Genomic DNA, 22,699 nt, shown 5'->3' with positions numbered 1-22,699 from the left:
GAGTGGGCTGATCCTTGAATTGTCTGTTCACACCTGACGACCCATGTTAGGCTGGCAGATTCCGATAGGATGATCCTCAGCAGCCTAGACAAGTCTCTGTTGGTGCACGCATGGTCCTCAGGTGATGGAATGGCAGTGTTTCCAGAACCAAGGACGAGCCCGAGGGACACCTCCGACCAGAAGTGGGGGGGGTCAGGGACCAGATCAGTTCCATGCTCGGGTGACTGCAATAAAAAAGGATATGCTCTAGGGATGTGGGGGTGCTGTTGCAGCTGGCACAGCGTGCACGGTGTTTGTATGTGGGTATTTCCAACCAGAAGTCTCTGATTCTCAGAGCACTATGTAGAGCTTCGAAAAGGAAGGATTGTACCAGGCGTCTGATATCTTGGTGTCGGCTGGCTAGCCAGATCTGTCTGTCTGGGAGTTGATGAACTTATGGGCAGATGCCTGCGTGGATGCACTGAGTCGGAGATCATTTTGTGTGAAATTGGCTGGAATGGTAGCGTCGATCTTGTCGGCAGCGGGTTTGCTTACTCTTTCGGTTGCCAACCTGTCCGCTTCTTTAGATGGCCCTGTGACCTTTAACCCATTGGAAGTGGGTCGACGCTCCCCTGCACATAGGTGGCAGACTGCTGCTTTGATCCGTTCAGAGTTTGAGACCAAGGTCCATCCAGTGTCTTCCCAGGATGCCAGTGAATAGGTTAGAGATCGTGTGAAGTATTGTGAGTCGGTCATTACTATTAGGTCGGCTGAGGGGGGCGCAGCTTGCACTGCAACTACCACTGCCGCCAGCAGGCTTAAAGTGCTTGTCACCCGGGACTCTAGCTGTTCTGTCATCAGATGATCGTCAGCAACCCAGACGCCTACGCCGCTCACTGCATTTTGTCAGCCGTTGTCTAGGCATGGTCCGCCGATGAATACGGTAAAGGGGTCTTGTCGGCCCTGTTGCCGTTCGTGATGGAGGGCTGGCATCGACAGATGGTTACAGGGGAGGGATGTACGTGAGGTGATTGATGGGTTAAAGATAACCTCGCCGCCCCGTGATATGTCGGCTCTAGTATTTTTCTCCAGTCGTCGATAGGTAAATGAGAGGCCATCCTGCTGGTTGAGGATGCCTGGGTTGTACTTCCGGGATGGGCCTTCCGGGAGGTTTTTTTTTGCCGTGGTGGCACACTTGTGGGGGTTTTCGCGGCTTTTTCTTCTGTCTCTCTCTCACCTGTCCCACTTACAGTTCTTTCTTGGTTGGTGAGCCGTGTTATCCGGGCGAAGATGCTTGCCCAATTTTAGGAGGTTCTTAACCTTCTCGATTTTGTGGGTGCATATCAAGAAGTCATCTCTTAGTTTGTTACATCCGCGGGGAGTGGGCTCCAAGATGGAACCACGCAGGTAGTTGTTGTTTTAAACGCTTTGACAGTTTGGGGGGGGAAGCTGAGACCTGTGTCTTTTGCCACTTTGATCGGAGATAGGGCGTGGGGTGGGAGGGATCCAGCTCGGGGGTGTCATGTTGGCGGAAACCACGAGGTCAGAGGGAATGGCGGGAATTGCATGGTGTGGTTGTTCGGGTGTAGGTGGTTGAGTATCTCATCGACGATGAAGCTTGAAGGCCCAGTGTGGTTTTGTCGAGGATAGGTCTAAGTACGACTTGAGGCAGATCATGTCAATTGCTTTGTTCCGGGCTGGGATATTTAGTGAGAGGGTACTTTCTATTGGTTTCAGCATTCCTTGAGCAGCGTTCAAGAATTGGCTTATACCTCCTGTAAACATTTGTACGATACGGTATGCTTTCTTGCATCTAAGGTGGGGTGACTCTTGATCCATCGTTGAAGGCCTTGGTATTATTTCCTATCCGTGGGCGTATACAGCGGACAGCGTAGCCGTCTCCTCTAATGTTTAGGTTTGAGTCAAGAGGGGGTTCGTTTCTAGGCATGCATCTCGAGCGGACAACATTTTCGCGGTGGGTTTTCGCGCCGATGGGCAATATCTTTTCTTTTTTTTTTTTTTCTTTTTTTTCCAGGTTGAATTTGGCATCTGAAGCTAGGCACCATTCCACGAGAAGTGATTGCAGTTCGGCGTAGGAACCGTTCTTCGAAAGTGTCATTAGCATAGGGGCTAACAATGAGCTTCTCTCTTGCGCCCGGGATACTGGATGCCTGCAGTGTAGGTGAGGATCGTAGCAAGCACGCCAGTGGTTCGATGGCTAAATCGAAGAGGAGGCAGGAAAGGGAGTCTCCGGGCAGCGTTGTCTCTGGGGACCTTACTTGCAATACATGTGTGCATATCATAATCTCCGCTGTGAGGGTAGACAGGGTAACCAAAAATCATAAGCAAAGCGGTAGGGGCGTCAACTCGCTTCTCTCCTTTTCGACTTCCCAGATTTCTCGGACACCTTCTCTGAACCATACGACATTCCATTCGACGAGGCCCCTCCGCATCTCATATACAGTTGTTGGTAGCAAAGCAAGCAGAGCCAGATGCGGTGTAACGAGATGGTATGTAAGCGTCGTACCAGGTTGGGATGGAGTCAACGATGCCGCGGCGGATGGAAAAACGATTGGTTTTGGGGGTGCAGACGAAAGTGAGTTTGAGCTGTTGGTGGGGGTTGAAGATGACTCGTCAGCGGAAGTAGCCTGTATCGGGGAGAAGACGGCTGTCCGAGGATTAGAAGTTGCGTTAGACCTAATCCGTGCCAGGATTATCAGCTAAGCTACGTGAACAAAAAAAAAAAGGTCACGGCAATACTTGTATAATGGGCCGAAGGAGTTAAGCATCTGCAGATAATCGCAGCAGAGGTTATGTGTTGCTTGGTCCACTGGTGATGCGTCGGTTGCGACGTAAAGTTTGCTTCTGATGTCAAATAAGAAAGCTTTGAGACACGATGTATTCTGCATGAACCAGGTCAACAGGGGATAATGGCCAGGGGAAGTCACGCTACCGAACAAAATACGTTCAGAAGACCTTCAAGATACGGCAAGGAATCGATGACTTTGTGAATGACTCGGGAGAAGGCGTCTTGAAGAGTATTGTCGTACACGGACGTTAGGTGAAAATTGAGAGGAACTTGCTCAAACTCGGGCGATTCATCAGCAAGACGATCGATGACGCGTTCGTGTATCTGGCGGAAGTTCTCTGCCATGCATGCAAGTTAAGCGAGCAAACACTGTTCAGCGATGCTACGCTGAGGTCGTACCATACTTGTCATCCTCTTGGAGTTTTTCAGCCTTGTGAACAAAGACTTCGAAGTCGACGTTTGGATTGGCTTGGAAAGCGGCGACAACGAACTCGACTAACTTGGCGACGGGTTGTTGATAGAGGTCCTGTAGGAAAAGGCGTATGCCTTGGGATTACTATTAGATGGTCGAAGATAAAACTAACCCTTATATCGATGACGAAGATGATGGTAGAGAAGTCGGAGAGCGGAGCTTCCAAGGTATCGACTGTGATGTTGGCCGGACAATCCCATATCTCGAGAGGGATGATTGTACTGGAGACCACAAGACGAAGTTAAGGATAAATACACGTCAGTTGACTAAACTATAGGATATCGGCTGACTCGAAGGTATGTCTAGTGACGCGCATGGTTGGTTCGAGATAAAAGGTCTGCTTGGGCGGCAGGTCCTTGAATAGAACCTGGAGAATGGACGTTTTGCCACTCCTGATATGATGTCATTAGCAGTCTTGGTACTGGGAGGGATGCTTAAATGCCTTCTTGCTCCGAGTAGGAGTATCTTTGTTCTGTTGATGGACTCATTTGTTGTGTCGACACCGCCATACGACTGGTGCTGAGCAGGACCCATGCCTGACAGTGACAGTCGGCGTCGGACTCGGTCTCCGACAAGCTTTTTCCATATATGGTATCCAGAGTGCGCGAAAGAGGAAAACCGACTTGATCGGAGGTTGAAACTGTGGACTCGGGTTCAAAGGTAGCGATGAAGTTTGGAAGGAAAATCGCGGTGTGTTGTGCCCTTGACAGTCCCTAATTGTGTGTCGGCGTCTCACCGCAGGACCAGGCCGACCTCTACAACGAATGGCGACCCTACTACATCGACTATAACTTGTTGAAACGCGAACTCAAGGTAGTATCCATTCCACACCCTGCTTCTGATGCTCATGACTCCTAGAAACGCACCTCGTCGCATACCTGGAATAACGAGGATGAGCGCGAGTTCACGGCCATGCTCAAGAGAGAGCTCGATAAAGTCCACAACTTTCAGAAGCAAAAGGTAATGATTGCGCTTGGCCTCTCAACTCATAATCTCATCGCTTGTATTTCTTTCTCAGACCACAGAGCTCTCTAATCGAATACGAGACGCAGAGAGGGACGCGAAGCGGCTGGTCGCACAACTGGAAGCTTCTAAGCCACCCTCAGAACAGTCTGCTGATCCTGAATCACATGACTCGCGTCCTTCAGATTACGGACCCGACGAAGGCTCTGACGACGATGGTGACCTCGAGGAAGCAGATTCCTACGAGGAGCTCGAAGACCTCTTCCACGGTTTGGAAGAGGAAGTCGCATCTCTCGTCGCCGATGTTCATGACCTTGCCCTGTACACTAAACTCAACATCACGGGTTTCTTGAAAATTCTCAAGGTACGCCCACCCTTACGCACGTGCGTGGTGTCCACTTTGATGTCCTCACGTTCATTCATTTTGTGACTAGAAACATGATGTCAGTTTGGGCCGTTTGATCGCTAACTCCACATTAATGGCTGATCTCATGGTAAACAGAAACAAACCAACTTCAGTTTGAAACCCACGTTCGTTCAAGAATACTTGGAAGAGCGTCCGTTCTACAGGTATAATTGGGATGCTATCATAGTTAAACTTTCCAAGCTTTATGATCTCGTCCGTACCCGAGGACATCCCGTCCAGGGTGACTCCTCTGCCGGAGGTACCCAAAGCGCGTTTGTCAGACAAACCACAAAATATTGGGCAAGTAAACATTACCTACTGATATCAGGTTGAAAACGTTTCGTATAGGTACACCCGGATAACTTGGTTTCCCTCAAACTTGCTATACTGAGGCATTTGCCTGTTCTCGGTACGTGATGCATGGTCTCACCGTGCTCGTATGAGTTCACCGATGGTCTTTTCTAGTCTTCAACACTGATAAGGAATTCGAGCCCAAGGATTCAGGTTGGTCCGAGTTTGTTACACTTGGTTTTGCGATTCTTGATTTCTTGCAGCCATAACGTCAATCTACTTCGATAATGAAGACCTCGACCTATATCTTGGTCGCTTGGAGAAGACAGAGGGAGCAGAAGCCATTCGTTTGCGATGGTACGGGGATACAGACGTCAAGACAGTAAGTCGACAGAGTCAACTCACTTCCCCTAACCTGACTGTATGCAAACCCCTTGCCAAGATATTTGTCGAACGTAAAACCCATAGAGAGGATTGGACCGGAGAAAAGTCCGTGAAAGCGCGTTTCGCGATCAAAGAGCACTTAGTGAATGCATTCCTGCGTGGAGAATACACCGTGGATGCCGACTTGCAAGCTTTGGCCGACAGCGGCAAGAAGACACAGGCAGAAGTTGATTCTATGATACAGCTTGCAAACGAGGTACAGTACCGCCTACTAACTCGTAACCTTGTCCCTGGTGCGTCGAGCTCGTCAATTTTGTGTACTGGTCAAACTTGACCATCGCTATTCTACAGTCATGCGGACATTTTATAACCGGACAGCCTTCCAGTTACCTGGAGACGCCCGAGTACGCATCTCTTTGGATACTGAGCTGACGATGGTGAGAGAGGATAATTGGGATGAACGCGTACGATCTGGAAACAATTGGCGTCGGACGGACATCGGTATCGATTGGCCTTTCTCTCAGGTGCCAGATGAAGACAAGGAATTATTCAAGTACGGTCATCTCTTCGTTTTTTATTAACGGACTCGTGACATTTTGCAGGTATGGAGTGTTGGAAGTCAAACTTCAAACGCAGTTCGGACAGGAACCACCGAAGTGGGTGACTGATCTAGTTCAGTCACATCTTGTAGAGGCAGTTCCCAAGTTCAGGTATCGGCGCGACCTTAGTGAGGTTACCGTTGTGACTGATGGTTCTTTTTTGATGCAGCAAATTCATCCACGGTTGTTCAACCCTGCTTCCCAACCGCACCGATCTCGTGCCATATTGGCTTCCACAAAGTGAGCTCTTTCCGGTGGGAAGAATTTTCTCTCTGACGTTGCACAGTGGACATTGACATTTTGAAACCTAATACCGGTTACCTAACGGTAGAGCGTCCTGCTACGTCCTCTTCAAAGGGGACTCCCGAACAAGGATCTTCTGGCCTCATGACGCCGTCGCATGCTTATGCTGAGCCTGTTTCGGAGGGAGAGGAAGATGAAGACATGGACTTGGTTCCTGCCAAGGACGAAGGAGGACGTACCGGTCTTCCACACCAGGATGTCGCTGCAGCGATCGCATTCCGTGAAAAATCGCTCAAAGAACGAGATGATTCTGGTTCGACAGGCGGTGGATCGCCTCCTCGTAATGCAATTGACCGTGATGAAGTCCTTGAGGATGAGGAAGCCGATGAGCGTACTCCATTCTTACAGGCTCGGCGGAAGTCAGCGGCGTTGCCTCCACAACCACAACAATACAAAACCATTTCCATCGATCCTCTTGCACCTTCGTCCGCATTCGACCAAACACTGCGCGAACGACTTCAAAGTGCGGACACCACTAAGATCAGAGCAGTCGGGGAGGAATCTACAGAAGCTAGAGGATTGGTCGAGGACGAAATTCAAGAGAGCGAAAGATTGCTTGTGCGTGACTGGATTGCACCGTCTGGTAAGAAGATCGCTGTTCCGGTTCGCATAGAGCCGAAGGTGTATTTCGCCAACGAGCGCACGTTCTTGGTAATTATACCCCAATATTTTCTTTCTCAAAATCCCTGTTCTTACCAAGGTGCTCTTATCAGAAATGGCTTCATTTCGCTATCCTCATCGGTACGATTGCTACAACACTTCTCAACTTCATTCCTCCGGAGGACACGAGAGGGCTCATCAGTGCAGCCCTCTTTACGGTTGCGGCACTGCTCGCTATTGCATATTCAGCCATTGTCTTCTTGTACCGTGCACTTCGCCTCCGTGCTCGCAGTGCGGAAGGTTTGTACTACGACAAGTACGGTCCGACGATTTTGTGCATTGTTCTTTTTATGGCATTGGCTACGAATATTGTTATGCGTCTCCCTGGCTAGCATGTTCACTGATACCCTGTGTCCTTGTGTTCTTTATCGCATTCTCATATTGCTCTGCTGTCTTTGCAATGAATTCGACTACTTCTTTTGTTAGTTTAGAGTTCGTGAGGCGAGAAAGTACCAGAGTACCCTGAGGCGGTCTAGAGTGAGATAAAACTTAATGACAGCCTCTACAGCAACTAAATAAGTAGTACCTAGACATTCGCTCCATGCTTCATATGCAGAGTATAAAAGAAACTGTAAACACCACCAAGTCGATTAAATGTTCTGCTGGGGAATCGGTGCGGCGGGTATCAGTCCTCGAGCACTCATCCATTATAACTTGAACCCCACATTTTCCAGATCATGACTACCAACCCAAGACGCATCCCAAGAATCACCCGAAATTAGCGCTGCGCAGCGGTGCTATTGACCATATCCATATGGGGCAGCGTGTGGAGCGGGTGATCTTGTTCCGCTCAGTGCAGGGCTTGCAGCTCGTTCCACTATTCCAGGGCCGTAGCCATAGCCCGCCTGCGGACTTGGCGAAGCTCGACCATGCATATCGTATGCAAGTTGCGGTGCAGGACTCCTGGTCCTAGCCATTTGTGTCATAGGGATCGCCTCTACACCGGGTTCTACTACCCCTTCACCGAAGGTGTTAGGTATCGGACCTCTATATGGGTCGTAGAAGCCAGGTTGACCAAATGCCCCTGGGTCATCTCTGTACGGTTGGTTCGGATTAAGGTGGGGAAGCGGGGGGACTGCGTATGGGTCATGTGCGCCACCAACGGACGATGTTGTGATAGATTGGGCGTAAGTGCCACCGGGGCTTGGTGCCCGTGTCAAGTTGAGATCGGAATCATTCTCTGCACCAAACCCAGCGCGTCCGGTGGAATTCGTGGGCAGCGCGTGCACGTCGCCGCCACCACCACCGTGACTGTTGAGCTCTGGCCATTTGATAGCTTCGTCTGTTCAATTTAACAACAATGCTTCTTTGTCAAGGTTGATGGGATACACATGAACCTGACTTACTGTCGTCGAAGTCTGTGAACCGCTTTCGAGTGAATTTCCAGACGAAAAAGCAAAGTATGGCAATGACTGCCACACCGCCTGCTACAGACAACCCGATGATAGTACCAGTACCGACGCCGCTATCTGAACTATCGTCCTCTGACGGAGGAGTAGTAAGACTAGGCGAAGAGGATGCAGCGACAGTGACCACGCTGGTGATGAGGTCTCCCGCTGAATTTGTTCCAACGGTACCCACGACGGTACTCTTCTGACTGGTGGCGGAGTCTGCTGGAGGCTGTGTGGATGTAGGAGCAGCAGTCGAAGAAGCTTGCGTGGTGGATGTGGGTTGGGCAGAGGATGCCTGTTGGGTTGTGGACGGAGCTGGGGCAGCAGAGGTAGCTGATGTGGTGGCACTATGGGCTTCTGACGATGTTTGTGCAGCTGTCGTCGTCGCGGGCGAGTTGGCGGTTGTAGTTCCGGAAAGGCCGTTTAACTGGCGCAGGTCATAGTGGTCGCGTGGTATGTGAACATCCAGCTGTCCGTGCTGCTGCGAAGCGACGACAGAGGACGCTAGAGATGACGCTGCAACGACTAATAAGACTTTTCGCATGCTAGATACTCTTTGCTACGCAAGCGGGAGACGTTGGGGAGCTAGGTCGGACGAGTGGTACTGAAAGAGCGGCGTCGAATGGAATTTCTGTTGTGGTAAGGTAGTAGTGGTAGTTAGTAACGACGTCCCAACTCGAAAAGTGGCCGTCGTTGCCAAAGGGGGATCGTCGTCGTTGAAAACAGCACGCTGGACGGCGTCCAGGACTACTGAGGTCTCTGTTCACTTGGAAGGGCAAGAACGAGTCGAGAAAAACTGGCCAACCCGACCCCACCGATCGATGAAGAAGGAGAGGCGGATACCGGTCACGTGGGCGTACAGCCCGTTCCTTGTACAGGTACGCATCGCCTTCCGAAGCAAACCTCATTTCAACACGTATCAAGGGAGGTGGAATATGTATTTACAGGTGTCTTGCCGAGGTGATATCTAGTCAAGCGACTTCCTCCCCAACAACTTCTCTATCTCCCGGTGCTCTCGGAGCCAGGACGAAAATGGTTTTTCCTGTTCTCGTCTATGGAACTCTCGCATCTCCAGCAGGTAATTCGCAAACGCGATGAGCGTTCCGTAACGGTATCTGATCAAGGAAAAGTGAGCATAACTTTTCGTGTTAAGGAAGGGCATTGTACACCGACAGGTAATTAACGGCGACGCTCATCAGCTTGCGGTACTTGACGCTTCCCTTCTCGCAAGCATCCACTTTCAGTTTGTAGCTGTAACGCGTTCGCTATCAACCAATAGTAGAACTGGACAACCACCACACTCACTCATATATTGCCTTGCGGAGATTCTGAACGTCTTGCATAAGGTCAATGGCACGGTCAGTCAAGCGTTTCGCCAGCTTCCCATGGGACAGAACACCAATAAGTTGTAGGATAGTTTTGTACTCCCCTACCACGGTCATGTTGACCACGCTGACATAGAAGAGGAATGGCACGTACCCTGTAAGTATGCCTCCTCTTCAGAGGGACCATCAATCATATCGTACGCAGTGATGTCCACATCATCGGAAGTATCATCAAGGTGGATATCTCTGGACCAGTTCATGATCGTTGATATCAGGCAGGCTGTAACCATTCCTGACGTCGTGCGGCCTCGGCCCATCTGGCAGTTGAAAATAAAGTCTCCGGCTTGGGAGTAACCTAGCCGTACGCGTTCTAGTAGTTGAGAGAGCGCGTCCGGAAGCGGTGCCTGCTCATCAGTCTGCAAGATGCGTTAGTCGCAAGACTTCCAAAAGTACATCTTTACGTACGATGGCTACGCGATCGTAGTTGACCTTGAGTCAAAGAACATCAAATCAAAATTTGACCGAGACTTGGAGAGAACTAACCTTGAAGCCTTCCTTTACCATCAAATTAAAAGCGTCACGAGGTGTCATAATGTCATCCTCCGAAACCGTTTCCCATATGGGTATGATGGAAAACACGCCAGGACGTTCTTCGACCTCGTCGTGCAGAAGGATACGCCCCTCCCCTTGTCTGAGCTCGCGAAGGACATCCAGCTTGAATCTTTCTTCCATATTTTCCACCATGCTGGTAGTTACCCCTGTTGCCCTGTGGGGGATACACATATATTCGCTGCATAATCGCCGAAAGGTAAACACCACTTACTCCACATTTTCCAGTGGTTTGTCGACAAGTCGTAAGACGTGCGGCCGCCCAGCGACATATATGACAGGTTCCTATCAGTGTATAGGCATTGCATGCGCAGTGGAATTCGAGAGGATAAACACCGACCTCTCTCAATGAAGTCCAAAACACCATATTGTTGCCGTTCGGCCCAGCATCTACTCTCCCTAGTGCTCGACGAAGCCTGCATGCGTCGTGAATAACATAACCCACAAAATCATGTGTGACTGACCCCTGGACAGTGGGCATCCCGCTGGGAGATCGGAATCAACAAATGTTATAAATGGCAGTGAGCACACTGGTGTTACCTTCCACAGACCATTTTCCCATCGCCAGCGTTTACAACCACAGAGGTGGGATCTCCGGGCAAGGATGATACTAATTTGAGAGTCAATGGTACGCGACGGAAGTTCGGGGCACCTTCAATCCGCCTGTTGAGACACCAGTGTAAATGGAGCGCCAACACGCCCCGAGGCCTCAGTCATTACAGGATGAGGTTGTCATCACGTACTCTGGCAGTGTCATCTTCTGCAGGTTGACAAAGAAATCGCTCTTTAGGATCGTAGATGCAGACAAGATACTACCGGAACGGTTGATCACTACTTGCTTGACTTCGTCAGGATGAGCAACCCCGCCGTCGACATCGGTTCGCTCCAAGGGCGTTAGGGCATGCAGGCTGTCAACATGAAGTTCTTTCTCAAACGTCTTTATCACTGAGAGAAGCGTCAGCACAACACGTAATAGACGAGTAATGAAACATCGCACCCGGTCGACTCTCGACGAACTGTTCGAATGTTTCAACAGATTTGATCGTATCAGGCTTAGTAGATTGCAGGTATGCTTGGAAGGCTATGAGTTCGAAGTAACGACGCAAGTTGTGTAGACCTGGTGGACCGTGAGATTGCGAGATACGCAATTACCAAGTTGCAGACCTTTCGACGCGTGGATACGCTTCTGCTTCTCGTCTGTAGCTTGCTCTGCCTTCAGGCGCTCCGCGTCGATATGGTCCCGGAGGTTGAATACCACAGCACATCGGTCGATTGCTTCATCGACGGCATTTTTCACTGCCGGTCCCTTGCGTACGATACGCAAAAGGCCTTCATAGCTGCTTACCATCAGGTTAATCTGACGGTGTGAGTTGACTCACTGTTGATAACTTGGTACGAATGCCGCCTGTTCACGAGTTCTTCACCAAAAACATCTGTACCAGGAACGGAGGTTGTGGACAGAGACCGGGAACGGCTAATCATCCGAGAAGGCGTCTGGTCAAGCTGTCTATTCTCCCTGAGCCACTGTTGAATCAAAAGAATGATAACCTGCCGACCGTCGTTACGGGTTTGCTGTCAATTGACGGGTAAACGATGTTGCTAGTGTGTCTTACCGTAGTCAGCGTGCTGCGCCCACGACCAAGCTGGCAGTTGACTACAATGGCAGTGTTTGTAGATTCATTGCGAACTACGAGATCCATTAGTTCCCTGATATCTGCGAAGTCTGGTGGGTGTTCTGAAGTGATTGGAATACGGGCATATTGGACCTCAACCCCGCTGTTCGACCGGCACGACGCCATGATGTCCTTGAGGACTGCAACATTCGCTGGCTGCACGCCCTCCCATACAGGTATAACAGAGCCATCAGTGGTCTCGGTGTGCAGTAAGATCCTTTATACCAATCAGTCGACATTTCACAGATTTTGAATTATGGACTTTTCGCACCTTCCTCCAAATGCTTCGAGTTCTGCAAGTACATCATCTCTTAGCCGTTCTTCTAGCACTTCCAGTCGGGATGCGGAAATACCACCATAATCTGCGATACAAAAATGAGTGATATCAGAGAGTGCGCAACTGGAAGTCTTTACCCTTCATGTTTCGAAGGGTGAAACGTTCTCGTCTCAAACAATACGGTGCACCATTGACATAGACCAACGGTTCCTCTCTCAATGTTACCCACACGATCTTATTAACATTTGGATGGTTCTCCTTGACAAGGCCAACCACTTCGTCGATTGCTGCTTCGGTGGGCTGCCCGCTAGCATATATGTTGGTGCCTGGGACATTCCTAAAGTTAATGGCACCCCGAACAGAGTGTAGGACACGCTGTGATCTCGACAGCCATTGGTCGGACTTCAACAGCGTTCTGGTCCATAGTGAGCATGCATTGTGTAAGGGCCAACCGAACGTACCCTTCCCGCAAAATGATGCCACTGCGATTCTATTGGGCGTCGCTTGAGTGACCTCCAGTATTCCACTATCCGAGATCGACTGACCTTCACAACATGATCTGTGTACTCATCTCCAAGTAACTGCCCACCTGCCATTTCTACATCGTTCTTCTTGCCCGCCACCAGAGATTTATCGGCGGGTCCTGACCGAGATAACAGGGAGAGATCGTTGATGGGCGCAAAAACATTTAACCTGGATCCTTGAGATTTCCTGAGGAACTTCACTTGGCTAGATGACTTGTCTCAGCGTTCTTGCGAAGTGCTCTCAGAGCGAGTGGCTTACTTCCATATTTCAGATCTAGTCTGTAAGTCTGTTAAAACGAGACTCCGCAATATAAAAAAGGACGTCACACGGACCTTCAACCATTCTGAAAACGTCTGGTCGAAATCAGGCACGGAGTCGACATAACTTGCAAATGCGATTAGGAAGAAACTAAAAGTCACCCGTCAGGAGGAATGTCGTTCTAATGTTGAGGCTACGCACTACTGTTCAAGTGCCCTGCTGGCCTTGTTTAGTAGCTCCTCTCTCCTGTATTCGTCTTGATCTAACGTGGTAAGGGCATATTGGATCCGGAGGATTAGAACGTCTTCCCGAAGATTAATTACATGGTCACCTGCAACATTAAGCAGAATTAGTTGAGTGACGCACTCACAGATGAGCGCGCGCGCAAATTACGAGGTACAAAAACACCTACAAGTATCGACAACGCGATCGACAAGCCGCTTCGCTTGAAGTCCTTGGTCTAAGCAACCGAGCAAGCTAAGGATGGCGCTGTAATTGCCTTGGTGTGCCTTGCGCAGGTTCTCCAGTAACGAAGGTTGCGCCATGAGCAAAGCAATCGCAGATTGTGATTGCAGATCTGTGATTTGTAGTCCACAATTTCTAACTTCCATAGAGCAGCTAGCAGAAACAGAACGTACGCTGTTGCAACAAATAAGTCAGGCGCAATAATGATTTATTCGAATCTTGCTGTGCGCTTGCATGATCCAACGCTTGTGCGAGCTTTAAGTCGGTGGCGGGCTAAAGAAAGAAGCGTATATTCTGCATCGGAGAACTATCTGCTCTTCAGAAAACTTACTTGGTTTGTTGGCTGCAGATGGTGATCAACCGCTCTTGCTAAATTATGGGTGTCAAATGCACTCACGGTAACATATCCCGGGGTACCGCCCCCTACCTTACCTGGGCTGGAATTGATCATACTGAGGAACGACTTGTTTGCATAAGGATCCTCGAAACCCTGACGAATTGCCATCCTCCTTCTCACTATCAGGGCCGCAACCATGGCAAAAGTGGTGCGTACGGCACCCACGCCACAAGAAAAGACCAACGCGCTACGCAGAGGGTCAGTATCCTTGATGACCCGTAGGTACGCATCAAGATAATTGTCCTAGAGCAGGTTGGTCATGAAGTCGATTAAGAGACGGGGTAGGACGTTACCTCTATCGGGCGGTCGGGAGTTATAGGAATTCTGATCGGTAAGTTGACGCTTGGAACGTGTAACAATGTAAAACGCGTGGACCTACCGGTGATACTAGAGATTGGCAGTTAACTGTGAAACACTGATACTCAACGAAGCGATGACGTTACCTCCACATTCCAACCATCTAAGCTCATGTTCTCCCATAGCTCGCGGGGCGTTCTCACATTTGTCTCGCCAACATGCGTCCACGTTGGTAAAATGGCGCCGTCCCCTCTTTCGGTAGCTTTGTACGAGGAGCGTCTCAGTTATCGCGCGTAACGAGGTCCACATGGGGGACATACGGAGCTCGTTGTGAGTCAAAATCAGTCCACCATACCTGAAAGAGAGTAGTAAGGACTCTGAGGGAATCGGACCCGTGTCGGGAGGTCTTACTTGGTAGCTTCCTGGAGTATGTCATTCTTCAAGCGGATCTCGATTGCCTCTAGGTTTTCAGCTCGATCGGACAAGGAGAGCGTCTTGCGTGGCTCCGAAGAATCACGCAACACGAAAGGGCGCCCGGAGATATAAACTGACACGGTGGCAAAGTGAGCTGAACCACTACAGTGCCGTCTCTCAGGACAGCACACAAGGCATGGGGGACTCACCGACTGGCTCTTCTCGAGTAGAGAACCAAACCACGTGCGAAGGATCGGGGGTACCCGGGCGACATCTGAGCACAGACAGTATGGCACGCAGGCCCTGTGTGCGGGGCTGTGCCACTCCGTACACGTTGAGATTACCTTGGCGAGGCGCTCTGAAGTTTGGGGCACCATGAACATTAAGGTCAATGTCGAGGGCACGGCCTACAAGGAAATAATAATGGATACTTTGGACGATCGAGTATCAGGCGATTGCTAACCGGACGGATGGTAATCTGTCTTGAGGATGAACCCCCTGGAGAGGACACTACCTGACCTTGTCTTGACAACTGACGTTTCGGATCGCTTAAGATTGACCATCAAATCGAGAGGTTGTACGGCTTCTCTAATAGCTGGAGGGGTTGGCCTTGTCTGACTTGCTGAACGAGGACTATTATGAGCTGTGCTGAGGTGGCCAGGCGGCTTTTGAAGGTGTGGCATTGGTACAGGATGCGAGCCAGTGCGGAGTTGTGCCATTGCCTGTGTTGTATCTCTGTCGTCGTCCATCGTTTAGGAAGAGACTATCCAATGGCCACGACGACGATAAGATGCAGTAGCTTCGTACCCGATCGAGGCCAAATGCCTCGAGGTTAATGAGCTGCCGAATTTGGCATTCGGCCTCTCCCACTCCGACCCGGAGGACAGGAAAGTACACAAGTCTGAAAGGAATCTTCTTGCGTTGTGGACTTTTCAATCGAAGACCATGATCACACACTGACAACAGGCAAGTGAAATCATTCTTATCCAAAATGATATCCATGCGCCAATAACTCTACCTTAAGTAGCTTTCTCATGGTACTTATAACTGCGCGTTTTTCGTGTCCTCTGCCAAATCACGCTAGCGTCGTATGTCCGCGGAGACCTCCGGAGAGCGTGGAAAAGGCTCTTGTGTGTATTCAAAGTGGGCGTGGGCATAGCGGCTGGGGTGCCCGTTTGCGGGCAAGTAGCAAACCAAGAACGCCAAGAAGGGACTAGTGTGGCAAATAAAGCTGTATACTACTAGTAGTAGTAATTGGTTTGGGAGCCACTAGTCAGGTCACGTGAAGGCACTTCGCTTCAACGGCGCAGGGAGCCCGGCGAGTCTTTCTGTCTCCACCAGCATCGTTTCAGACCCTCGCTGCGTCTCACACTATGCCGTCCTCATCGTCGTCTAAACCTGTGAACATTGGTAGTCCACGGAGAGACGAAACTTCTCGCACAGGGACACCTACACCTACAGGTACACCAGATATCCGGGTTTTGCGGGCTCAATATTCGGGAACACCTCCAGTTCCGAACATCGCCTTCCGTTACGCACCTGTGAGCGCTTCCTACTCCAGCCGCGACGGTCCTCTTGCGACCAGTGTTTCATCCCATGAAGCAGCAAACAACCTATTACATCGCCCTTCGCTCGGAGCTGTTGGTGGAAGACCACCTGCGTCAGACAATCCCTGGAATGACACGGGCGCAACGGATACAATGGGTCTATCGGATGAAGAGATAGCCAGAGTCGTCAGGCAGCACCTCGTCTTTCCCGATGAGAGAAATGGATCCGATCGCGAAGAAACTCCCACAAGCAGCACCATGACCCCTTGCCGCTCTCCACCTCCAAGGGAGAGTTCCGGCGCATTCCCCATCCCTTATGAGGTACCTGGCGCCGATATCACGTGAGATCACAAGTTCCAGCCGAATTATGGAGTGCTAAAACATTTTGATAACCGCCATTGCAGTCACGATATCTACAAATGGCACGCGGATCAAAGGCGGCAGGCTGTCCGTCCGCGGGCCACCTCTTTTGCAGGTTCTGTCACGCCGTCACACCCGGCGTTTGAGCACATTCACGAACCTGGAGGTTTCAGGCGCAACTATGTCCTTTTACAATCTAATAATGCTGAGGGCATAGAGGATAGACGGGCAACAAACAATTTCGTTGAGTTCCTATACATATTCGGACAGTTTGTGAGTCGCTCTAGTCTGCGGATAGTATGGAAAGTAACGATGGTCCAGGCTGGAGAAGACCTTGAGGAAGACGAAGACAGAGTTGACGAGGAGGAAGCTACTGAGCGGCCTCAACTGGGCACAGTATCTGCCATTGCAGATGAGGCACAACCTTTACTTAAGCAGGCGCAACGCGCAAGGTCTCATTCTAGGCGGCGGGCGGCATCCGTCGGTGCTCATGGCGACGCAACCGTCCCACAAGCAGTACTTATGGTGGGACCTTCGCCATCATAGCATGCTTTGGTGCTGACGGTAAACAGCTTCTTAAGTCGTTTGTGGGCACTGGAGTTTTATTTCTTGGAAAAGCGTACGTATTTCCCCGCAGACTCCATGATGTTCTAATTAGTCGGATAGATTTGCAAATGGAGGTCTACTGTTTTCCACCATTACCATCGCCTTTGTTGCTTTGGTATCTCTGTATTCCTTCTTATTGCTGGTCGAGGCTAAATTTGTTGTTTCGGGGTCCTTCGGAGGTTTGTGTTTCGTTGTTCGTTGGCTTTCGGGAAATTCATATGCGTTGATAGACATCGGCGGAGCTTTATATGGTCCTTGGATGCGTTACGCCATTCTTTCTTCAATTGCGTTTTCCCAGCTAGGATTTGTGGCTGCTTATACCATCTTTGTTGCAGAAAATCTAAAGGTTGGTCTTTGTCGAAGAATCCGCAACGGATATTTCATACTCTCCAGGCTTTCGTGGCAGCTGCAACGCAATGCGCGGCCAATTTTTCTGTTTTGTTCTTCATTCTCATCCAATTGGTCATTTTTCTACCTTTGGCCCTCGTTAGGAATCTCGCGAAGCTTAGTACTGCAGCACTTGTTGCGGATGTCTTCATCTTCGCTGGTCTGTTATATATATTCGGCAGCGAAATATCTACTATCAGTGAGAAAGGCACGGCGGAGGTCCAGCTTTTCAACCCTAGGGATTTCCCGTTGTTCATAGGGTACGCCGTGGCTCAAGGGTATCTCTGCGGTAGCTTATTCTCCGACAGGACTGCTGTCTTCTCATTTGAAGGAGTGGGATTGGTGAGTCCAAACATCTGTTCTATTCATATCAGGATCATTAATTTAGGCCGTCAAGGTCATCCCAATTACCGATGCAATGCGTGAACCGCACAAGTTCCCAAGAGCCCTCACTGGTGTGATGATTGGAACGCTCTGTGCGTGTCTTCCAGTGTTCTTGCAGCTTTGTTAATAGTGTCCTCTAGTCCTATTTGGTGGCGCAGGTGCTCTCGCGTATTTGACCTTTGGCAAAGAAGTAAACACCGTCGTTCTTGTGAACCTCGACCTAACTAACAAGTTTACTCAAGCGGTGAGACGAAAGTTGCTTGCAGTTCTAACTATCTTGACTTATTGCCTTGTGTTAGGTTCAATTCCTATACTCCGTTGCCATATTGCTATCCATCCCCCTTCAGTTCTTCCCAGCTGTCCGTATCCTCGAGAACGGACTATTCGTTCGTAGTGGCAAGCGGAATCCTCGCGTCAAATGGTTGAAAAACCTATTCCGCTTTGCACTGGTGATGTTCTGTACTGGGGTCAGCTGGCTCGGAGCTGCTGACTTGGACAAATTTGTGGCGCTGATCGGAAGTTTCGCATGGTGAGTGTCGTTTCCCTGCCCTTTAGCGGATTCGTCAGATTGATGATGCTCCGTGCCCAGTATCCCTTTGTGTTTCGTCTACCCAGCAATGCTGCACTATAAGGCCGTCGCAATGACATGGAGACAGAAACTGATTGACATTCTGCTTGGCGGTTTCGGCGTAGCCGCGATGGTATTCACCACTGCCCAAACCATTAAGGTGCCGTATATTGTTTTGCACGGAACGGTATGACCCTGACGCTACGATTAGCTCATGGCTGCTCCTGAAGCCGCACCACAACCAACCATGTGTTGAGCTGTCCCATATTTGGTTCACTTGTTACCCAGGAATCAGGATGCTGAAGGCTTCCTTGTCTCATGCACAGAAATCAACATCACACCCGTTTTGCATAATCACCAGTTTCATTGTATTTCGTAGTAGACATATCAAGGAACGTAACTACCGATTTCGATATCCAATAGAGACGGCTCCTACATTGAAGAAGACACGGAAATGAGCGTGATCAGTCTGTCAAAGGGCGCAGTAACCACTATCGGCAGTACTTGTTGACGTTGCAGCATGGCCGTGGCAAGTCCTAAGTTGTTTACCCTCGTGCCTACATTTCTATAGATTTCTACCCATGGTGTCCACGCGACGACCACGTTTTCTCATCACAGTGACATAGTTTCGCCAAAGCATGGGTGATGTCCCATTTACCGACGCTCCGATGAGGTCTCTGTCAACTAATTCATATTAATAGGGACGATTCGGGTGTTGCAATATTCTTGTGGTTATCGTCGAATTCCGTAACAGTCTCTCGCAAATGGCGACGAAAGGCACCCTTATTACAGGCGATAAAGGGGGGCACAGCAAGCGACGGACTATCGGAATGACATCGTCCGCAAGGCAGCACGCCTATTATGGGGACAACCTCGCATTTTACGGTCCTCACCGAAACCACGATGGATTCTTACATATATTTCGGATAGAATCACCGCTTCCTTGTTCCCCGCTGCATCCCCCTCGACGTCCTCCTCTTGCTGGCGCAAGACGATATTATGTCTGTATTAACTAATGTTCTACCTACCAGCCAGTCCCGTATTCGGAGGAAGCCCGCTCCAAGCCTGGAGCTTGACGCACGCTACCCGAGGCCTGATCCAGATGACCCGTTTGCACCTCTTTCTGTGCTTCGCAGCCGAACGGCCAGTACTCTTGGTGCTGTTGGCCCGACCCCTCTGACTTTCAGAGGCACGTCAACTTCGCATCTCCCTACTTTGTCATATACTGGGGGCAGGTACCCCCCGGATATTTATCAAGCATATCTCAATTCCCCACCAACAACTGTAGTATCCCCTAGTTCTGAGCAGTCATGGATTAAACCACCCCCTTCCTCCCCGGTGGATTCCGCAGACCCCCATTCACGAGTATCTCCCCAGAGAAGACGGTCTCAGTCTGCGGTCTCGAGGAATGAGGCTCGATCATCTCCTTGGACTTCACCTTACGGGCATTCCAACCTGCATTCGTACGTGCTCGCGGGCGCGCGGTCTTCTACGCCCGCATTCGCCCCAGCCTTTTCTACGGAATTGCAGAGCAAGTTTCCAGAAACAGTGGTTCGTCATGGAAACGAGATTGTGCGTTCCTCGAGGCCTCCGCATGCAGTCGGCGGAATAATGTCTACGCCATCATCCCAGGTTCATCTTCCTGTCTTGGAAGATGGACCGCCATCATCAAGGAAGGGAAGGAAGTTTACTCGGTTCTTTCCTAGGAGAGCGGTTGGTCGACTGAGTCAGGGACAGAAGTCAACGGATAATTTGGCACTTGCGGTACATGGCCCCTCCATTCTACCATTCCCACAGCGCTCGAACGGACGATCATCAAAGGGCAAGCAATTGCCGCAAGAGAGCACGTTTCATGCTCGTCGGAAATCAACGGCATTATTCTCAGCTGCTGTGGCTGCGAACCTACACACGATTGATGTTTCTGTTTCGAGTCCTATGGGCGCTGCAGGCGGAGCTCTGATGTATGAACCTCTCACTGATGCCGATCTTGGGTATTTAAGTGACTCGAGAATTCCTCTCTCACGACCACATACTTCTCACCACATCCCCGTGGATCCCGTCCCCCCTCGTAACGTGCATGCTCGATCTCAAACCATGGATGGTCCTTTGTGTGATATCTCCCGACATGCGCGGAATGGCAGTGACGCACCACAGCTTTCGCCCGTGCCTCCGTATCTCGACTTCGACGAGCATGCCCTGCCGACCCCAAAGCAGTTGACGGACGCGGCATCTTGCGTCGTGATCGCAGAAAATGGGATAAGAGTTCATTTTGGCGACCTATTTAAAGAGAAAAAAACTATTGTCATATTTATCAGACGTTTCTGGTGAGTATAACAACACTTCCATTCTAGTGACTGCAAAAGTTGAACCCGGAACTCAGGTGTTCATTATGCCAAGACTACATGTTTTCATTATCCAGTACGGTCGACCCGAAGCTGCTAAAACAGGCAGATGTGAATTTGGTTGTTATCGGTAATGGTTCGTTTAGTATGATTAAGTCGTACAGACGTAGGTGTCGTCGTGCTGTTAATCTCCGCCATGTCTCACGCGATTCTGCAGAAATATTCCGCACGCCTTTCGCTATCTATACCGATCCCTCGATGCGTCTTCACAGTGCACTTGGCATGATGAGCCTTCGAAAAGCAGGACCCAAATCACCAACAAAGCGCGGTAGCTATGTTCGCCACGGAAAGGTAAATGGCCTCGCAATGGTTGTTGCCAATGCTCTTCGTACTGGTATGCCAATCTGGGAGAAAGGAGGCGACCCATCTCAGCTGGGCGGCGAGTTTGTTTTTGGGCCTGGGTGAAAGATTTTGTCATGTTCTCGTTGGCTGAAGTACTGAGTCACACAATCGCTTTAGGTTGACTGTGACTTTTGCGCACCGAATGCCTAACGCTGGCTGTCATGCCCCAATTCTGCGCGTGCTGGCTGCCGCTGGAGTGAGTGTGAGTTGCGAAGCACATTCGCCTGCCCCGGAACCCTCTGGACGGCCAAGTGCTCGCGAGGAGAGCGGAGACCAGTGGATGGAAGAACGTCGTTTGAGTCTTGCAAGGATCAGGGAACGAAAAATTGCGCGTCGCATGGGCATTGATTTCCCGATCCGTACTGAGGGAAATCCTGTCTCGCCAACAGCCCTGCAACCATCCCCTTCTTCCCGGCCATCCAGTACCAACGGCAATCAAACTGAAGACAGTATAGATGGAGGGAATGGGTTGCGAACGGAGACCATGGATTGTCATGGTGACGATGGCGACGATGCCGTCGTGATAGTGTCTGCTGGCGATTCGGATACCGAAATTGTCTCGGGGGGGTCACAAACGCTGGCGGAATCTGATTACGATTCCGACCACACAAGAAATGAAGAGGTTGAGCCTCACGACTTGTCGGGAAACAAGGCAGCATTGTTCGGTCTCGAAGATCTTGGTATACCTCCGGGTTTGACTGTGTCATCATGAGCCCCGGAGCTGGTGTATCTTATACGATTATGTAGTTTCTACAGGTGTACTTGTTCGTAGTACATACAATTGGAGAGCCCGTATGCTACGTACGCGAGTCCGTATCATCGGCAACAACGTTGATCGTTACACAAGGCCTTGGTATTGCATTCACTACCAAAGGGGATGGCGAACCACGACAATTTCTACTAGGTGGGTCTTATCACTCCTATCTGCATGTCTCACGAAGGCACAAAAGCTGTTTCCTGATCGTGATGTATCCGCTGCTGTACATATCATTACACGATCATCATTGCGGGCTGTGGGGACTACATTTCTGTGCGAAAGGCACGTTTCCGCACGACGGAACGCAAAAACGGTCCGCATTGTTAAAGTGTAGTGCCAGCCGTACGCTATAGTTGAAAAATGAAAGTGCATACCTTCCTGAAACCTGGGGATGCACAAGTCCGATCACAAGATACGGGTGAATAGATTACCTGGATTAGGAGACTGACCTTGCGCCAAACCACGTAACAGATGGCCTGATGAGGCTCATCTGATGGTATCGATATGACTTGACAAACTTTGAGAAAACACGAAGCCGTATTATGTGTGTGTTGAAGCGTGCCCACTACGCGAGCGCAAGGCATAAGTACTATGATTGCGTCACCTTTTTTTCCCCTGGAAGTTAAGTCTGTTTTTTGTTAAATATCAAGCAGAGAATCTCGTCGAAGTGGTTCGAGTTGACATGAGAAAATGAGGGTGAGACTATGCCCTTGACCACTCAAAGAATAGACTTGACAGATGCAGCGACGGCCAACTTTGATTTCGAAACACAGGTCTTGGAACGGGAATGCATTGTACGTAAGTCCACGTGACTGGATGTTTTTTGGGGATGTACGATAAAACGCGCTA

At 50.1% G+C, this 22,699-nt stretch overlaps 6 protein-coding genes across 6 annotated transcripts; 3 read left to right on the top strand and 3 right to left on the bottom strand.

Moving 5' to 3' along the window:
- Window positions 1-2,221: 2,221 nt before the first annotated feature.
- Window positions 2,222-3,803, bottom strand: F5J12DRAFT_811208 (Gtr1/RagA G protein conserved region-domain-containing protein). Its single transcript, XM_051744830.1, has 7 exons — window positions 3,703-3,803; window positions 3,551-3,652; window positions 3,373-3,481; window positions 3,188-3,314; window positions 2,933-3,126; window positions 2,740-2,882; window positions 2,222-2,676 (listed from the first exon to the last, which is right to left on the bottom strand). Exons 1-7 carry the CDS (start codon window positions 3,792-3,794, stop codon window positions 2,319-2,321), a joined length of 1,125 nt encoding a protein of 374 aa, XP_051603223.1. The 5' UTR covers window positions 3,795-3,803; the 3' UTR covers window positions 2,222-2,318.
- A 123-nt stretch (window positions 3,804-3,926) lies between these two features.
- On the top strand, window positions 3,927-7,198 carry F5J12DRAFT_903999 (SPX-domain-containing protein; the record flags this gene model as incomplete). The annotated part of the gene is made up of 14 exons (XM_051748472.1): window positions 3,927-3,950; window positions 4,008-4,073; window positions 4,119-4,220; window positions 4,279-4,587; window positions 4,726-4,929; window positions 4,978-5,038; window positions 5,095-5,133; window positions 5,184-5,302; window positions 5,363-5,597; window positions 5,656-5,857; window positions 5,907-6,014; window positions 6,073-6,143; window positions 6,190-6,857; window positions 6,920-7,198. The coding sequence occupies 14 exons, from the start codon at window positions 3,927-3,929 to the stop codon at window positions 7,196-7,198; spliced, it is 2,487 nt and encodes an 828-aa protein (XP_051603222.1).
- Window positions 7,199-7,474: 276 nt separating this feature from the next.
- F5J12DRAFT_454103 (uncharacterized protein) lies at window positions 7,475-8,902 on the bottom strand. Its single transcript, XM_051739507.1, has 2 exons — window positions 8,213-8,902; window positions 7,475-8,148 (listed from the first exon to the last, which is right to left on the bottom strand). Exons 1-2 carry the CDS (start codon window positions 8,799-8,801, stop codon window positions 7,604-7,606), a joined length of 1,134 nt encoding a protein of 377 aa, XP_051603221.1. The 5' UTR covers window positions 8,802-8,902; the 3' UTR covers window positions 7,475-7,603.
- A 257-nt stretch (window positions 8,903-9,159) lies between these two features.
- On the bottom strand, window positions 9,160-15,321 carry F5J12DRAFT_811182 (inositol hexakisphosphate-domain-containing protein). Its single transcript, XM_051744829.1, has 33 exons — window positions 14,961-15,321; window positions 14,707-14,904; window positions 14,495-14,630; window positions 14,404-14,438; window positions 14,230-14,345; window positions 14,166-14,173; window positions 14,080-14,110; window positions 13,787-14,029; window positions 13,721-13,732; window positions 13,563-13,662; window positions 13,337-13,501; window positions 13,126-13,255; window positions 12,999-13,074; window positions 12,925-12,944; window positions 12,687-12,870; window positions 12,603-12,631; window positions 12,279-12,556; window positions 12,136-12,226; window positions 11,805-12,081; window positions 11,571-11,739; window positions 11,356-11,520; window positions 11,189-11,308; window positions 10,935-11,136; window positions 10,732-10,854; window positions 10,656-10,676; window positions 10,532-10,607; window positions 10,406-10,476; window positions 10,126-10,348; window positions 10,048-10,071; window positions 9,737-9,998; window positions 9,563-9,686; window positions 9,431-9,508; window positions 9,160-9,372 (listed from the first exon to the last, which is right to left on the bottom strand). The coding sequence occupies exons 1-33, from the start codon at window positions 15,244-15,246 to the stop codon at window positions 9,225-9,227; spliced, it is 4,221 nt and encodes a 1,406-aa protein (XP_051603220.1). The 5' UTR covers window positions 15,247-15,321; the 3' UTR covers window positions 9,160-9,224.
- Window positions 15,322-15,785: 464 nt separating this feature from the next.
- On the top strand, window positions 15,786-18,645 carry F5J12DRAFT_453919 (amino acid transporter). Its single transcript, XM_051739506.1, has 13 exons — window positions 15,786-16,385; window positions 16,449-16,677; window positions 16,726-16,929; window positions 16,977-17,023; window positions 17,071-17,189; window positions 17,241-17,356; window positions 17,404-17,657; window positions 17,706-17,739; window positions 17,795-17,873; window positions 17,922-18,025; window positions 18,081-18,310; window positions 18,371-18,509; window positions 18,561-18,645. Exons 1-13 carry the CDS (start codon window positions 15,871-15,873, stop codon window positions 18,603-18,605), a joined length of 2,115 nt encoding a protein of 704 aa, XP_051603219.1. The 5' UTR covers window positions 15,786-15,870; the 3' UTR covers window positions 18,606-18,645.
- A 1,663-nt stretch (window positions 18,646-20,308) lies between these two features.
- F5J12DRAFT_716148 (AhpC/TSA antioxidant enzyme-domain-containing protein) lies at window positions 20,309-21,805 on the top strand (the record flags this gene model as incomplete). The annotated part of the gene is made up of 4 exons (XM_051740994.1): window positions 20,309-20,673; window positions 20,730-20,857; window positions 20,909-21,152; window positions 21,211-21,805. 4 exons carry the CDS (start codon window positions 20,309-20,311, stop codon window positions 21,803-21,805), a joined length of 1,332 nt encoding a protein of 443 aa, XP_051603218.1.
- Between the last annotated feature and the right edge of the window lie 894 nt (window positions 21,806-22,699).

Source organism: Pisolithus orientalis (assembly GCF_024613125.1).
Source record: "Pisolithus orientalis strain OTSU chromosome Unknown F5J12scaffold_5, whole genome shotgun sequence".
NCBI lineage: Eukaryota > Fungi > Basidiomycota > Agaricomycetes > Boletales > Pisolithaceae > Pisolithus > Pisolithus orientalis.
Note: the sequence above shows the minus strand (reverse complement) of the source record. Positions and strands in the feature narration are given on the sequence as shown.

What these genes read in the sequence shown, in the direction of transcription:
- F5J12DRAFT_453919 (XM_051739506.1), top strand. Translation starts at nt 15,871, where the DNA reads ATGCCGTCCTCATCGTCGTCTAAACCTGTGAACATTGGTAGTCCACGG. An exon ending in CATTTGAAGGAGTGGGATTG is followed by an intron (nt 17,740 to 17,794) that starts GTGAGTCCAAAC and finishes TAGGCCGTCAAG; the next exon opens with GTCATCCCAATTACCGATGC. An exon ending in CCACTGCCCAAACCATTAAG is followed by an intron (nt 18,510 to 18,560) that starts GTGCCGTATATT and finishes CGCTACGATTAG; the next exon opens with CTCATGGCTGCTCCTGAAGC.
- F5J12DRAFT_811182 (XM_051744829.1), bottom strand. Translation starts at nt 15,246, where the DNA reads ATGGACGACGACAGAGATACAACACAGGCAATGGCACAACTCCGCACT. An exon ending in ACTAGATCTGAAATATGGAA is followed by an intron (nt 12,871 to 12,924) that starts GTAAGCCACTCG and finishes CAAGTCATCTAG; the next exon opens with CCAAGTGAAGTTCCTCAGGA. An exon ending in AGCGTCGCCGTTAATTACCT is followed by an intron (nt 9,373 to 9,430) that starts GTCGGTGTACAA and finishes TTCCTTGATCAG; the next exon opens with ATACCGTTACGGAACGCTCA.
- F5J12DRAFT_454103 (XM_051739507.1), bottom strand. Translation starts at nt 8,801, where the DNA reads ATGCGAAAAGTCTTATTAGTCGTTGCAGCGTCATCTCTAGCGTCCTCT. An exon ending in GTTCACAGACTTCGACGACA is followed by an intron (nt 8,149 to 8,212) that starts GTAAGTCAGGTT and finishes TAAATTGAACAG; the next exon opens with ACGAAGCTATCAAATGGCCA.
- F5J12DRAFT_811208 (XM_051744830.1), bottom strand. Translation starts at nt 3,794, where the DNA reads ATGGGTCCTGCTCAGCACCAGTCGTATGGCGGTGTCGACACAACAAAT. An exon ending in CTCCTACTCGGAGCAAGAAG is followed by an intron (nt 3,653 to 3,702) that starts GCATTTAAGCAT and finishes ACATCATATCAG; the next exon opens with GAGTGGCAAAACGTCCATTC. An exon ending in TCCTTCGGCCCATTATACAA is followed by an intron (nt 2,677 to 2,739) that starts GTATTGCCGTGA and finishes GGCACGGATTAG; the next exon opens with GTCTAACGCAACTTCTAATC.